Source organism: Nelumbo nucifera, chromosome 4, assembly GCF_055504915.1.
Source record: "Nelumbo nucifera cultivar China Antique chromosome 4, China Antique-T2T, whole genome shotgun sequence".
In the NCBI taxonomy this organism is placed as follows: Eukaryota; Viridiplantae; Streptophyta; class Magnoliopsida; order Proteales; family Nelumbonaceae; genus Nelumbo; species Nelumbo nucifera.
Window position 1 is genome coordinate 66,302,270 of NC_142652.1, and position 17,560 is coordinate 66,319,829.

Consider the following 17,560-nt stretch of genomic DNA (forward strand, 5'->3'; position numbering starts at 1 on the left):
CTTATTCTTTTAACATGTGCCGGACAACCCCAAATCTTCAAGTGTCTCACATTTGGTTTCTTGCTGGTCCAAAGCTCATAGGGAGTCTTTGGAATGGATTTGATTGGAACCCGGTTCAGCACATATATCACAGTCTCTAATGTGTATCCCCAAAAGAGTGTAGGTAATTCCGAGTGGGCGAGAAGTGAATGAACCATATCCAATAAAGTCCGATTCCTCCTCTCTGATACACCGTTTAACTATGGTGTGACAGGAGGAGCCAGTTGTGATACTATCCCATTTTCTTTTAAGTAGTCCCTGAATTCGTTAGAGAGATATTTGCCTCCTCAATCTGATCGAAGGGCCTTAATGTGTCTTCCTAATTGTTTCTCGACGTCTTGTCTGAACTTTTTGAACTTTTCAAAGGATTCGGACTTGTGTCTCATTAGGTACACATAACCATACCGTGAGTGATCATTGATGAACATACAATTTATCTATAATTTCCGAGGGGATTGTGGGCATGAAGGATGTTCCCTATGCCTCAGCCGTAGGGAGCATCATGTATGCCATGCTGTGAACAAATCCTGACATTGCTCAAGCAGTAAGTGTGGTAAGCAGATTCCAGGCCAACCTAGGGTAGGAGCACTGGACTGCTGTGAAAAATATACTTAAGTACCTTCGAAGGACAAAAGAGTTTTGTCTGGCATTCGATGGTAACTCACTACAGATCCAGGGGTATACTGATGCCAACTTCCAGTCAGATCCAGATGGTAGAATGTCTACATTTGGTTATATCTTCACGATAGGATCGTGTGCTGTTTTGCTGAAATTCGGCAAACAGGGGTCCTAAGTAGTAAGAATAACAGTCCATAACCCAAGCCGAACACATTGCCGTAAGTGAGGCTGCCTAATGAATGAAGGTGTTCATTTTGGAATTTGGAATTTCGTATATCACTCATTCCAGTGTTGGGTGACAACATTGGACCTACGGGGGATTGATGTTAAAAGGTAGCATCAACGGAGAATGTGGCAGACCCATTGACTAAGCCACTGATACAAAAAGTGTTTGAGAAACACATGGAAAGTCTGGGACTCCGGCTTGTACCAGGTTGGACCTAAGTGCAAGTGGGAGCTGTTAGATAGTGTATTCCCTTAGCTACAATCAGAATGATGTACATTATGACATTTATTGTAAATGAATAAAGTACATATTTGATTCATGTTATTGTCGTGTGTTTCTGTGTAATACCATTAAACTGGACACTTATGAGACTCGTGTTAGTTAAGAATGTTCACAACCGTTGGATAAGTCTGGGGAGATTTATCCTGCCAAGGCTGACACTGATGTGCCGCCAAGTTGGTTGGGGTGGCTTGTCTCAACTGCCAGGGAGAGACCTGAGGTACATGCAGTGTGGGTTTTCTTGAAACCCTGAACCAGACCAGATTTCCAGTATTGCCCTGGACCTTGGAGATTGATGGGCAAAACTGGAAAGTTACACCTAACCCCTATACTCGATTATGATACTGCACTAGGTGTCAGATTGGGCTATCTTTGATATGCCAATCAGTGAGATCCTTAGAGGGGGTCAAAACCTGGGTATGTTGGGATAGTCTGAGAATTCATCTGAGTGGGTGATCATAGTGATAGGATCAGTCCCTTTGTCGGACAAAGGTAATGATCGGGGATGCACTCTCTCTGATGGAAACCAAGACTGCCGGCAGCCGATTTCAATCGTTGAAATTTGTTTTGCAAAATATATTTATATACGGATGTACATATATATATTATGGTTTCAAAATATTTGCAAAAAGGTTTTAAATCTCGGGATCCATGTGAGTAGAGAGTGCAACACTGTTCATTGCAGCCGAGGGAGAGGTCCTCTCTTGTCGTGCAGTGTTTGATCATTATGGGCTAAGAGGTTAAATGTAAGACCATTAAGGGTAATACCTGATGGGCTAATCTTGCATCTGCCCACTGTCCCTGGGTTTTTATAAGGTGGCTTGGCCTAGGGACCACTTAGTGTAAGTGTTGAGCCCATTAAGACTCCATGTGATGGGCTTAGGGAGTTCACTGTCCATAACAGTGTATTCAGCCAGGCCTTGTAACAGAGGCTGGGCTGAACCCATGTGGCTGATGTGTAGATCAATGTTTGGGTCCCACGCCATACAAAGAAGCCCAACTGGGCAGCAGTTTGAAAGGCTACTGAGCACATAAGACTTATTGGGCCTATAGCCCATTTCGAACTGGTTTAGTTAGACTAATTAAAGAGGGGCGGATCTAGGATTTGGATCAGCAGATAGGATAAGGCCTTATCCTATCCACTCAGAGAGTCTAGATCCAAATAGAGATTTGGATCTAGAAACCTCCTAATGAGATTAGGAGAGAGTTGATCTAATCTGCAGATAAGATAATGACTTATCCTTATCACTTAAAGAGAGTCCATATTCAAATAAGGATTTGAATTAGGAAACTCCTAATGGGATTAGGAGCTGATCTCTTTAAGTCTATAAAAGGAGGAGGGGGCAAACCATTCTTCACTCCATCCCAGAGATCAGATCTCAGATTACATAGAGAGAAGACAACAACAGTGTGACTGCGCCATCTTCTCCCTGCGTTCTCCTCCAGTTGCCGCCACCTGCCAGTTCAATCTCCACTTTAGTAGGAGCGATCAAGAATAGTTCTTGATATCAGTATTTGGAGAAAGGCTGATTTGAAGTCGTGCTCACAGCCTCCATCGAATCCTTGCTGAAGGGTTCAGTTTTTGAGAAGAACACTGTTGATTCTGCTCCACCCTACACTGTGTCATCTTCAGTGGGAGCAGTCTTTGGAGATTTTCTTTGGGCGTGAACACCTTCATTTGAGGATACTGTTTCTTCGTATCAAGTATATCCCTCTCCTACCTTTAGGTTTTAGATCTGGTTTAGTTATTGGTTCAAGATTGATCATTGAAAATGCAGATTTTCTAAAACAGGGAATGTGATTCCCAGATGGGAGAGAGAAATTTTTTGAAATTTCGCCCAACCTACCTACAGGGTTTGGCCATCAATATGATGGATCTCTCTTGCCTTCACCTCTTCTCTTATTCTCATGGTTAGGGGTCAATCTGGCCTCCTCCTCACTATGGGGGGTTTAACTGGGTGGTGTTGCACTTATTGCCAATATTTCTGTCCCAGTAGAGCATGACTAAAATGACTGTACACCTTTTCATATGTTGCCTTGTGAAAGGCCTTGTCACATAGGTCCTCCACCCTACCTCTTGTAAAACTAAGCACTGCAAGTGCATGAGTACAAGGTAGGCCACTTATATCCCAAACATTACATGTACATGACATTAAATCAATCTTGGTGACATTTTCAACCAAGTCACCTCCAAGTGTTTGAAACACATATTGCCCTGATTGGAAAATCCTAACAGACCTGTTCAAATACAATAAGTAAGTACATGTACAATGAACTACTCAAGCCAGAAAACACAATAAGTATTTGGGCAATAAACATCACCTAGCTTCCCTTGATCTCTTGTCAATGATTGCTTGCACTTTAGGCAACAAATCAGACTTAAGTGCACCGGATGCCTTGTGTCTATAATAAATCTTCTGCATCCATCTTTTCCTTACGTCTTCCAACATCTCAACAATCAACATTGCTCTGGCCTCCCCAATCTACGCATTATGCTTATGATTACTTCCATGTAATGAATAAAGTCAGACTGGGTATATGATTTCCCAGTAGCCCATTCATCATTCTTTAATGCCTTCCCCTTGAATAGCTTTTTGAAGTTGCTATATAGATACCGTAAATAGCCCCTATGATTTGCACTAGTCATGCAACATGATACTGCTTCAACAATGCCCTGCAAACAAGTATCACATTTATTAGTGCTATTTGTAATCAAAACAAAGGAAATTATGCATTAAATCAACCAAACAAATATATACATACCTTCTTCCTATCCGACATAAATGTCGACCTGTGTGGGTCATCAATACCTAGAGAATCTCTTAACTCAACTAAGAACCATGTCCAATTGTCTCTGCTTTCAACTTCTACCACAGAATATGCAATAGAAAAATTCCATTATTGCCATTAATCCCTACAACTATGAGTATTATACCCCTTATTGCACCAATCTTGGTGTGTCAACCATCCAGCCCAATTATCTTTTTGCAACCATTCAAGAACCCATCCCTTGGACCTACAAGGCATATGAAGACTCTCTTGAAAACCCCATATGTGTATTCTTTTGAGGCAAGTGGGGCATGCAGCTTCAATACAGACCCAAGGTTGCTTGCAAGCAAGGTTGTACAGTATTGAGGGAGTACTGCATATGAGTCTGCCAAGGATCCCCTGATACTATCAGTAACCTTAAGCTTAACCCTTAAACATAAGACCATTAAGGGTTATACCTGATGGACTAATCTTTCATCTTCTTACAGTCCTTGGGCTTTCATAAGATGGCTGGACCCAAGGACCATTTAGTATAAATGTTGGGCCCTTTAAGAGCCCATGGTGATGGACTTAGGGGTTTACTATATTCAGCAGTGAATTCGGTTAAGCCTTGTATGAGAGGCAAGGCTGAACTCATGTGACTGATGTGTAGATCAATGATAGGGTCCCATGCTTATCATGGGCCTAAAGCCCATTTTGATCTGAGTTAATTGGATTAATTAAATAGGGGTGAATCTGGGTATGGATTAGTAGATAAGGATGAGAGGATAACTCTTATCCTCTTAAAGAGTCCAGATCCAAATAGAGATTTGGATCAGGAAACTCCTAATTTGATTAGTAAAGGCTGAACCCATGTGGCTGATGTGTAGATCAATGATAGGGTCCCATGCCATACAAAGAGAGACAAGCTAGCCAACATTAAAAGGAAGTGAGCATGAAAGCTTAATGGGCCTAAGCCCATTTTGATCTGAGTTAATTGGATTAATTAAATAGGGGTGAATCTGGGTATGGATTAGTAGATAAGGATGAGAGGATAACTCTTATCCTCTTAAAGAGTCCAGATCCAAATAGAGATTTGGATCAGGGAACTCCTAATTTGATTAGTAAAGGCTGATCTTAATCTGCAGATAAGATAAAGATTTATCCTTATCACTTAAAGAGTTCAGATCTAAATAAAGATTTGGATCAAGAGAATCCTAATCAGATTAGGAGGTCATCTCTTTAAAGCTATAAATAGAGAGCATGGCAGATCTGAAAAAGACACACAACACAGAAGACAATTCAGTTTGACTGTTTCTGCCTTCAGTTCTTTCTCTCCCTGCTCTTGCCGCCCTACCCTATTCGATCTCCAATTTTTGGAACTGATCAAGATTGGATCTTGATATTGTTTCTTGCTAGAAGAAACAATTCTAAAGCTATGCTCATTACCCCATTCGATTCTTGTTGAAGAATCACAAGTTCTTGGTGAAGAACTACTTGCTAATCCTGCCTCATCCTAAGTTGTGTCATATTCAGTGGAGGGAGGATTTTGTACCCTCTTTGGGTGTGAACACCTACGTTGGGAGGAGCTTTTTGCGTGGATTTCGTATCAGGTATATCCCTCCCTAATCTTGGTTTCAGATTTGGTCCGGTTTGGTTACAAAAACGAACCTTGAAAATGCAGTTTTCTAAAATGGGAATATGATTCCCGGATGGGAGTAAAGAAATATTTGAAATTTTGCCCAACCTTCCTATAGGGTTCGGCCATCCATATATTGGATCTCCCATCCCTTCAGTGGTATTGGAGCTAGGTTCAAGTCCTGAATCAAATTAGATCAGATCTGGATCTGCACAAATGGGGAAAAGGCGTTGTACCCAATTTGCGCAATTAGTGTTTTTCTGGGAATTGGTTTCCAGATTATGGACGAATGATCTGGAAAATAAATCTTTATTATTCTGTTATATTTATAGAATTGTTCTGTGAATGTTTCTTGAATTCTTGGGCTGCACATGTGATAGAGATCGAATCTTTTTGGTGCCAAGATTGGCACACCCTGCTATTTCTTTTCTATTCAATTTGGTTTGTAAATAATTTTTTTTTAGACAAATTGTATAGGAATTCCATGTGATGTAATAATAGAAAAATTAGGTTTTTCTATTTTATTTTCATTTGGAGATTGTTGGAGTGCGCAACAGAGGACAAGAAGATTTCGCAGAATGAAGTTCTGCGATCTACGATTTTGCAGATATCGATTCTGCAATCTGCGATTAATTGTTCTTTGTAGGTTTGCAGGATATCCAAGAAAATCATAGTGCAGCCCTCTAATTTTGTTTTCTTGGTAATTTGATTATCTAGATTTAATTTATTTTTTAGATCATTATTCTTGAATTAAATCTTGAACTGGACACCAAAACTTGGGCCGATTTGTACCAGATTTGGTCCAAACTGGTTGGACCGAATTCTTGGTTTGATGGGGTTATTTTTTCTGACCCAAATTCAATTTTGGCCAGAGGGTTGATGGTCCACTTCAAGTTTTTAATTCGGTCGACCTCTGTAAAACCCAATTTTAATATGTTAAATTTGCATCCGCCCTGATTCATCTATACGGGCTGAACTGCTTTTTGCAGTACAACCCATCTACCTAGATAATGTTAATTGATAATGTTATGGGCTCTAATGGGCTGATACCTTTTAACCTAATTAATTTAGGGTTTTACAGATATTTTAATTGATTGGATCAATTTGTTTCATGCATGTGAGGTATGGATGTGTGATGTGCTACGTACATGGGCCATAAGCACTTGGCCTATGTTAATTCGATAGTGGCTCTTTCGCACACCATGACTGATGCACATCAATGCTATGGTGTCCATAAGATCATTGGATGACCTCCCTGTTTGATGGGCCCTACATCAACTTCTTCCCCGAAAGGAACTGTGCGGAACCCTAGCCGTTTAGGGCTCAATTAAATATGGCTTTGAGAAAGTCAGTGGGAGACACATTGGTTTTACCTAAATAAAACTAGGGCATAATTATTCGTTCCCTCAAGTGAAATATAAGTGCATGTGATAGGGAGATTCATATGATGAACTCTTTAAAGGCCTTCCATCATTAGCATGAAAATGAACCCTTCAGTAATAAAGAGATGCACCATAAAATTGGGTTATCCATTTGCTATTGGATCTGTTGGATTGTTTCATAAGATGATAGGGGTATCATAGACCAATGTGGGAGGGGCTTATCCTAAAATGGAAGACTCTCTCATGGTACCTTGGCGTTCATGAATATGATGAGTAAGCACTTACTAGACAGAAAGGTTTAACCTAAAATGGCAATGGACCTTGTTTGACAGAGGCCAAAGGGAAAGCTCATGAGATGAGTGGATGTGATCCATCACAAAAGGTGGTGTGGTTATGCAGTTGAAACAGTTGGCTCCATGCACTGTATGTGGTTTCCCACATTTGTAGAGACATATTTCACAGTCTCTGTCTCTGAGATAGGAGGGAAATTTCAGAGATGAACAAATGGAAATGGAGCATTAATTAAAATCCATATCTATGTAGATAACATGAATCAAATCAGGTTGTAGACTAATATTTGCTTTGCCTTTTATTAGAAATGGCAAATGGACAATTCACTAAACTGTTGGACAATAATAAGCTTAAGGGCCCAAATTACGCTGACTGGTTTCGTAACCTTATGCTGGTTCTGACGTTCAAGAAATTAGACAAAGTTGCTAAGAACCCTACTCCAGATCATCGGGTGATAGGGCTTCTGAGGCCTGCAGGAGGGAATATCAAGAATGGGAGGAGAAAAACTCTCTTGCCCGGTGCTACGTCATAGCCTCCTTAGACAATCAGATACAGTAACAGTTCGATAAGATTGAAGTGTCCAATGATATCTTGGATAGTTTAAGGACCAAGTATGAAGAGTAAAATCGTTCTACTCGTCAAAAGGTACTTAAGCAGTTTATGACCGAACAAATGTCCATGAACCAACTAGTTCATGATCATTGTCTTAAGATGATGGGATACATTAATGAACTTGAGGCTCTTGGATCTGGGCTAGATCATGTCACCTTAACTGATGCCATCCTGAACTCTTTGCCTCCTTCCTTCAATCAGTTCATAATGAACTATAATATGAACAAGATAAATGTTAGCCTTCAGGAACTTAGCAATATGTTGTAGAGGGCCGAAGAACTGATAAAGAAGGATGAGGCCCATAGCCATGCTTGTTGAAGGTGGTAAATCGGGCAAGAAAAAGAGGAAGGCAAAGAAGAAACCTCAAAAAAAAACTAGAAAGCTTAAAAAGTAGAAGGACAAGGCATCAGATGCCTATCACTTTCACAAGCTGACCGGCCACTAGAAGAGGAATTATCCTCAGTACCTGGAGACCAAGAAACAAGGTAATTTCAAATCCTTTGTCATAGAGACCAATATATTGGTCACTTCTGCTTCTTGGTGTATTGTCTCCGGGGCTTCTACTCATGCATGCAATACATTGCGGGGGTTCAAGACAAGCAGAAGACTGAGTGACAGAGAAGTGATTCTTTACTTGGGGACTTCTACAAGTATCGCAGCTACAACCATAGGAACTATAGAATTGTATTTTATAGAAGGAATTATTACATTAAAAGATTGTCATTATGTACCCAATTTGAGAAGAAATTTGATTTCTGTTTCAAAACTATGTGTTGATGGTTATTCTGTTCTTTTTAGTACCGTGATTACTATCAAAAGGAATAACGAATTCCTCACATATGGAGAACTTGAGAATGGTCTCTATGTTCTTCATCTTTCCCTAGAAACAAACATAACCAAAACTACGTCGGATAATATCCCCAAGAAAAGAACTCATGATACAGTTAATCCCACATGCCTGTGGCATTACTGACTTGGCCGTATTCACATAGATCATATCACAAGGTTGGTAAATGATGGTCCTTTGGATTTTCTAACTGTAGAAGATCTTCCAACCTATGAACCTTGCCTTTGGGGTAAGATGACGAAACGACCATTCACCAGTAAGCCTTTAACAGGCACTCTTGACCTGATACATACCGATGTATGTGGTCCCATGAATGTTAGGACACGTAACCAACCCATTTATTTCATAACATTTACTGATGATCACTCACGGTATAGTTACGTGTACCTAATGAGACACAAGTCTTAGTCCTTTAAAAAGTTCAAAGAGTTCACACAAGATGTCAAGAAATAGTTAGGGAGACACATTAAGGCCCTTCGATCAGATCGAGGAGGTGAATATCTCTCTGACGAATTTAGGGACTACTTAAAGGAAAATGGGATAATATCACAACTAGCTCCTCTTGCTACACCATAGTTAAACGGTGTGTCAAAGAGGAGGAATCGGGCTTTATTGGATATGGTCTTATCACTTCTCGTACACTCGGAATTACTTATATCCTTCTGGGATTACGCATTAGAGACTGCGATATACATGCTGAACCGGGTTCCAACCAAATCCGTTCCGAAGGCTCCCTATGAGCTTTGGATTAGAAAGAAACCAAGTATGAGACACTTGAAGATTTGGGGTTGTCCGGTACATGTTAAAAGAACAAGCCCTGACAAATTGGAATCTAAGACCAGTCGTTGCCTATTTGTAGGTTACCCTAAAGGCTCTGTAGGGTATTTATTCTATGACTTAGGAGAGTAGAAAGTGTTCTGTAGTCGAAATGTCCATTTCTTAGAGGAAGATTACATCCTGAAAAAACATCGTCAGGAAGTTGTTCTTGGTGAGGAAAGCTAAGGGGTAGTGGGAGATGTCTCACAAGCTCCAGTTAATAACCAACCTAGGAGATCTACTTGGGTATCCCGGCCTCCATTTCGTTATGGCTATGAGGTTAACTCATAGTTTAAGAGATTTATCCTAAAATTTATTAACTATAAGGTTAACTCATAATATAGTTGATTTGAAAGAATTATAGAAATATTATTATTTATCTTTTAACTTTCTTATTAATAAATTTTAAAATTTATATATTAATTATAAAGTTAAATTGAAATAATTATAGAAATATTTTTATTTTTATTTTACAAATGTAATTAATATTTTTATTAATATTACAAATTTGTATTCAACTATTAATTGTACTCTATTTTTTATTTAGAGTTATTTTGTATATTGAAATGGAGTTTAAGTTTATCCATGCTATAATTTATTATATTTAGAATACTTATACATTGATTTCACTTGTTTATATTTCTTAAAAAAATTATGGTGATGATATATAAATAAATTGTCCAAAATATTTTTACATTCCATTGGTTGGTTGCAAAAGGGAAGATATATAGTAGGTAAATTAGTGCCAATGACATTACTGATTTATTACATATTAAATTTTATTTTAATTAAATATTAGTTAATGTCTAATTAATCAACAATGTTTTTATCTTTTTTATATTTTATTTTATTTTTAAATATTAATTAGATGACTAGTTAATTTATTATTAATTAATTAACTAATTAATAAACCTTTGAGGACTACTTGTATTTAGTGATGTCAAACTTGGTTCAACATGGGTTTTACTTAATCCTAATCCGACCCTCAAACATTCCCATGCAAATCCAATTTGAGCCGACTTAATAACATGCATATTTCAAACTTGACCCAAATTATTGGGTTGACCTAATACTAGTGTTTTCAACCCATTGTTGACCCGACTGGTTGAATTGTTTGAATCGTCACTCGGCTAGGATTCTCGGTCAGGTTTAGTCAAAACCCATTAGGTGGTCAAAATTGTTAACTTGGTCAAGAACTGTCCAACTTGGCTGGTTCAATTGTTGACCCATTCGACCCAATCACTAGGTCACAGGTTGCACAGTTAATGCATGCATAATTTTGGAGGTCATAACTTTGCACTTTGATGTCCGACTAGGGTGATCTTTTTTTTTTTTTTATTTTGGGTAACCTTTTGAGATCTATGCATCTCAAGGAGCCAAAGGCGCCTTGCCCTACTAGCCCAATCCGAATGCATCATATTATAGTGCGAGCCAGACTCGGGTTGGGAAAATTAGCCTTAACTTCGGGCTCGGTCTGAGCTCGGGCCTTAAGCCCAAAGTTTAGAGTGGGGCCCAGGTTGACCATAAATCGAACTTGCACCCGTAGAGATGGATATTGCCTTAATAGGGGTAGGGTGGAGATGGGATTAATAGGAATACACTAATTGGGGATAGGGATGGGGACTAAGCCTATCAATGATGCACAAAAATCTGAGGCCCGATCCAATTATATGATGGTGTATTTATATAATCATATTGGATTTGGAATTTTTAACCTACATCCAATTTATAATTAGATCGGGATTTGAATTTGACTCCATCCTATCCAACTAAAATCCAAATTTGATTATAATATAATATTTAATGATTTTAATATATAAATTTATTATACAGTGTATGCCCTTAGATCCAATTTGAATTGACGTACAAATACATTTGTTGTAAATGAATAAAAGTACATTATTGTTTCATGTTGATATTGGTATGTGTTTGTGAAATTACCCCTTAAACTAGACACTTATGAGACTCGCGTTAGTTTAGAATGCTCTCAACCATTGGGTAGACTTGGGGAGTTTATCCTGCCAAGGTTAACACTGATGTGCTACCAAAGAAGTTGGGGCAGCTTGTCTCAGATGATAAGGTTAGACCGAAAGTACATGCAGTGTGTGTTTGGTAGAAACACTGAACCCAAACCGTTTTCCAGTTATGTCCTAGGCCTTGGAGATTGATGGACAAAACTGAAAAGTTATACATAACCCCTAGACTTGATTATGGTACTGCACTAGGTGTTTGATTGGATTGTCTTTGACATGCTAATCAGTGAGATCCATTGAGGGTCAAAACTGGGTATGTTGGGGAAGTTTGAGAATTCATCTGAGTGGGTGATCATAGTGATAGGATCAACCCCTTTGTCGGACAAAGTGGTGTGCTCAAGGGCTCATTGCATTCAGTAGTGAATTCAGTTAAGCCTTTTCGTAGAGGCTGTGCCAAACCAATATAGACTTATGTGAGGTCATTGTGGGTTCCACACCATACAAATCAAGCCTAAGTTGGCCACTGCAACACCCTTGGGTTGTGAGCTATCACATGATTATGGGTCGAATCTGGGTTTGGAAATGAGTATGGAGCACCTATCCTCTTAAGAGGATAAGGCTTATCTCTTAATAGATTCCAGATCCAAATTAGATTTGGATAATCTCCTAATTTGATTAGGAGAAGTGCTCCATAAAGAGATAAAAGAAGAGGGTGAACTAGACTAGAACACCACTCTCTCTTGTTCTCTTTTGTTTTCCAAGAAACCCTATCACGACCTAGGCTTTCAAGGAGTGATAGTGATCAATTTTCTTCTAATTTCTGCAAGAAAAATTCAGAGGAAATTTAGGCTCACCTTTCCTAGTTTGATCCAAATAGTTGGATTGTAGTTTTGTTGAAAACTGTGTTGTTGAATCAACTTCACCTACACAATGTGCCATCTTCAGTGGAGGCTAGTTTTAGGACTGATTTGGGCATAAACTTCCACCTTAGGATTTGCATTTGTAGTGTGCATATCAGGTATAAATCTCTTACTTTGATTGGTTTGAAATCTGGTCTGGTCAGTATAAGATTGATCCTAAAACATGTAGTTTTTCAAAACATAGGGAATTCGATTACCATAAGGATTATGAAATTTTTGAAAATTCTCCCAGCTATATAACATGGTTTGGCCATCCATATTATAGATCCTAACCCTTTCCAATAGTGGTATCAGAGCACTAGGTTCATCCCATGGATAGAATGAAACCGGATTTGGACCAAAACTCAAATCGACAAGAACTAGTCTAGCTGATTTGAGTAGTTAGCAGAAAACTCTGAGAATTATATTCTTAAAGTGGGCCAATGATATAAAATTTTGATAAATATATTCTGATGTATTGTAGAATTGTTCTATTATGGATTCTTGAAATCTTAGGATGAAAGTCTGATGGAGATTGAACTCTTGATGGTGAGAAGATTGATGTACACCAAATTCATTAATTTGATTATTTGGTCTATAATTAATTATTTTTTTTTCATTTCTAGAAAGAATATATTAGGTTTTTTTGATGTAAGCAATAGAAATTAGGGTTTTTCGTAGGGATACAGTTTTTGTTCGGATTGGATTCAAACCATCACACTATCAGCCCTAACCATTTATTTCTAATTATTTGCTATTTATTTATTGATATGATTGTGAATCATAACTGAGAATATCAGATCATTACCTATGTGAATTGAAGCTTGTTTTTGACACCAAACCCTAGGCCAATTTGACCTTGGTTTGGTTCAATCTTGTTGGGCCAAACCTATGGTTCTTTGGGGTCTGATCACAACTCCATGGATCATGGTTTAAGTGACCCAAAATCATTTTTAGGCTAGGGGTTTGATGGCACATTGCTTGGACCAATTCGACCCATACTTGAAAAACCCCTTTTATGTTAGATTAAAGCAAAACTAGCCAATTTCAGCATGGACTACTATACACGCCGAATTGCTTCTTGTAGTTTAACCCATATACCTAGATAAAATTATTAAATAATTTAGTCAATTGATGGGCTGATCATGTGTTAATCTAAATGGATATGGGTTTTATAAGTTTTAATTGATATGGATTAATTATTTATGTAAATGTGATGTACTGATTGTATGTGATTCGTTCATGGGCCATAAGTGCTTGGCCCATGTATTAACTTATGTGGCTCTCTACAAACATCATGGCTGAATGCACATTATTGCCATGATGTCCATGGATCATTAAATGACCTCCTTTTATAATGGGCCCCCTCAATAGCTTCCTCCCCAAGAAGAACCTCATGGGAACCTAGCCCATTAAGGGCCCATTTGAATATGACATTATGAAAGTCAATGGGAGCCACTATGGTATGACCTAAATCTGATCTAGGGACTGATAGCCACGTTCCCTCATGATTAATATAAATGAAATGAGATAGGGAATATCATAAGATGATTTCTCTAAAGGCCTTCCGTCATTATCATGAAAACGTTCTAAATTGGTGGGTGGAGATGCACCATAAAATTGGGCTATCCATTTCACTAAAGCAGCCAGTGGGATTGATTGATGAGATGATAGTGGTGTTATAGACTAATGGGAGGGACTATCCTAAAATGGAATACTCTTCCATGGTACCTTGGGGCTATCGATATGATGAGTTTGCACTTAACAAACATAACGATTTAACCTAAAATGGCAATGAACGTTGTCTAATGAAGGCCAAAGGGAAAACTCATTGGATGGGTGGATATGTGATCCTTTAAAGAAAGTGATGTCTATGCATGCTACACATCATTTTTATTACTGTATACATGGTTTTAATGATGATTTGCAATGGTTTTTACCCTATTTGAGCAGAATTTCAGGAAACTATGAGTTTGGGACAATCTAGGGTGAAGAAAGCATAATTCGGCCCATCAAGAAGAAAAGCCCAACCGAAACCCCATGGGAAGCACTAAAGCCACCAAGGAGAGAGGCCCAACTACAACCCAACTGAAACCTTATGGGAGAACAGCAGTTCGGCCCATCAAGGAGAAAAGCCCAATAGCAGTTCAGCCCACCAAGAACAACAACCCTAAGGGAGGCTCCAAAAAGGTGGCTGACTTTAGAGAATGAAAAAGAAAGGTTGAAAGGAAGAGTATAAAAGGAAAAGAAAAAGAGGGAATTAGGGTTCGGACACCTGAAGACAAAACCAAAGAAGAAGAAGAAGAACTTCTAGAGAAGAGAGAAGGCTGCTAAATGTGAATTGAAGAGGAGATCGAAGATTGATGCAGAAATCTTAGGTTGTCTTCTTCTTTGATTCTACAAATTCGGTAACCTAGATTCGATTAGGGTTTCATGATGTTTCTTTATTGAATCTTTCTTTTCTCCTTTCTCTTATGCGAACCATGATGGATTTCAAATCTGATATGTAATTAATATTTTAGGCAAATCCAATTGATTGTGATTTCTTCTTGGGATTTATTGATTAGGGTTTTCGATTAATAGAATAATCTTGGCCGAATTATTCTTGTTTCTTGGATTGCTTGAATTACTTGAGAAAGAATTTAGGTAATCAGATCAATAAATCAAGAAAACGGATTGAATGCATCTTAGAGATAATTTACATGATTCGTTGGCATTCTTTCAACTAGAATAAATTTCTGTCGACTCCTTGTTCTTAATGCATCTATGGTGATTAAATTTCTAATAGAGATATAAGAATTATTGCTCATAGATAGAGTGGGATGTGCTCGAGAGAGGCTGCTCATGCAATTAGGGTTTCACCAACCCAAGACTGAATTCACTTCGGTTGGGCTGCTTAAAGATTTAATTGCTAAATCGGTTCTGTTAGTTCTTGCATGCAGTAATTCTACTTATCATTAAAGGTGGTCTGATCCAAAACTACTTAGGGTAGTTTTCTAACTAGGAGTTAGGGTTTTCCTTTGTTTAACATTTTGGTTTATCAGATAACAAAAGGCAGATTCAGTACTAGTAGTTGTTGGATCAATCCCCGTGGGAACGATACTCTACTCATCATTATAATACTTGATCGATTAGTGCACTTGCTAGTGTCTTCTAAGCGCATCATGTTTTTGGTGCTGTTGCCGAGGATTGTCACAATAATATTAGGAACTATCTACTGAAGTTAATCTGATTTTAATTTTGTGCAATATGTTCATGATATTTGTGTATTAGTCTCTTTATGACTTTGACTTGTATAGTTTATGACACGTAGAAGTGAAAAGGAGAGCATCACCTACGATCCCGAGATTGAACGAACTCTCCGTCGCCGCCTTAGAGCTTCTAAGCAAGGGAGAGCTGAAAGTGCAGAGATGGCCAAACAAAGGACCATGATGGATTATGCCAAACCAACCCTCACCGGGGCAGCCTCGAGCATTGTGAGACCAACAATAGCCATCAACAACTTCGAAATCAAACCAGCAATCATTCAGATGATTCATAATATAGTTTAATTATGCGGCTTGGCTCATGAAGATCCGAACACTCACATCACCAACTTCTTGGAAATATGGACACATTCAAGCACAATGGAATTAGTGATGATGTGGTGAGGCTCTGTTTCCGTTCTCATTGAAGGACAAAGCTAAGACTTGGCTGAACTCTCTACCAGCTGGATCGATTGTTACTTGGGATGAAATGGCCAGCCACTTCCTATCCAAGTACTTACCTCCGTCCAAGACAGCAAAGATGAGGAATGATATCACCACCTTCTCTCAACAGGACGGGGAGTCATTGTATGAGCTATGGGAGCGTTTCAAGGAACTATTGAGGAAAGTCCCTCATCATGGACTTCTCGTATGACTGCAAGTTCAGACATTTTATAATGGGTTGAGCAAAGCCAATAAGATTATTATGGATGCTGTAGCTGGGGGATCCATTAATAACAAGACCCCTAAAGTTGCCCATTCACTCATTGAGGAGATGGCTTGAAACAACTATCAGTGGCATTCTAAGAGAGCCCAAGTTAGGAGACAGCCCAGACTTCAAAATGTAGACACCTATACAACACTATCTACAGAAATCAGTGCCCTCAGCAAGAAGATAGATGAAATGCAGTTGGCAGCCATGCATGTTCAAACCGTAGTCTGTGAATTGTGTGGGGGAGGTCATGTCAGCACCGAATGTCAAGTTGGAAATCAGTTCATATAGTCCCTCGAGCAAGTAGATTTTGTTGGTAATTTGCAAAGGCAGCAAGGCAATCAGTACCCTCATGCATTTAACCCCGGATGGAGGAATCACCCCAATCTGTCTTGGCAAAATCAAAATGCGGTGAAACCCTTTCCCCAAAATTTCAGAAGGAAACTGGAAGACGTGGCTAAAGTTGCATTGAATGAAGAATGCTCAGCAATCCTCCTCAATAAGCTGCCTCAGAAACTGAAAGATCCAGGGAGTTTCACTATTCCTTTCACTATAGGCAGTTTGAAAATTAACAAGGCATTGTGTGATTTAGGAGCTAGTATAAATTTCATGCCCTATTCGGTTTTTAAGAAATTAGGGTTGGGTGAACCCCAACACACTAGAGTTGCATTGTTGTTAGCTGATAGGTCCATAAAGCATCATAAGGGAATCATAGAAGATGTGCTTGTTAAGGTTGATAAATTAATTTTTCCCATGGACTTCATAGTGTTAGACATGGAAGAGGACGTTGACGTCCCACTGATCCTTGGGCAACCCTTCCAAGCTACAAGAAAGGCAATGGTTGATGTCCAACAAGGACAACTCAGCCTTAGGATTCAGGATGAGGAAGTAATTTTTAAAATGTTTGATGCTATGAAACATGCACCATCTAGTGATGACTCATGTTATATGATAGATGTCATTGATTATGCGGTTGGTGGGTGTTTTCAGGTCAACGGTCAGCGCCTCAAACCATATATAGCGGATAGAGCATTGCCTACCCCATCAACTGTATACCTAGATGTTCATTGATCCCACTGTAACGTCGAGCTTCAGACGGAAAACAAGCGCTTATTGGGAGGCAACCCAATGCTGATGAGTAGTTTTTTTTTTATTTAGTTGTTTTTATGTTTTTCTTTTTTTGTATCATTTGAGTTTATTTTCTAGGATCTTAATTTTGTAGATTGCTGATCTC

At 38.8% G+C, this 17,560-nt stretch overlaps 1 protein-coding gene and 1 non-coding gene across 2 annotated transcripts; both read right to left on the reverse strand.

Annotated features, from left to right (window-relative positions):
- Window positions 1-3,132: 3,132 nt before the first annotated feature.
- On the reverse strand, window positions 3,133-4,377 carry LOC104585602 (uncharacterized). Its single transcript, XM_010242539.1, has 5 exons — window positions 4,128-4,377; window positions 3,926-4,029; window positions 3,738-3,836; window positions 3,485-3,645; window positions 3,133-3,400 (listed from the first exon to the last, which is right to left on the reverse strand). The coding sequence occupies exons 1-5, from the start codon at window positions 4,375-4,377 to the stop codon at window positions 3,133-3,135; spliced, it is 882 nt and encodes a 293-aa protein (XP_010240841.1).
- Window positions 4,378-16,152: 11,775 nt separating this feature from the next.
- On the reverse strand, window positions 16,153-16,259 carry LOC148800663 (small nucleolar RNA R71). The gene has a single exon (XR_016071037.1). It is a non-coding gene; the product is annotated as a small nucleolar RNA R71 (small nucleolar RNA).
- Between the last annotated feature and the right edge of the window lie 1,301 nt (window positions 16,260-17,560).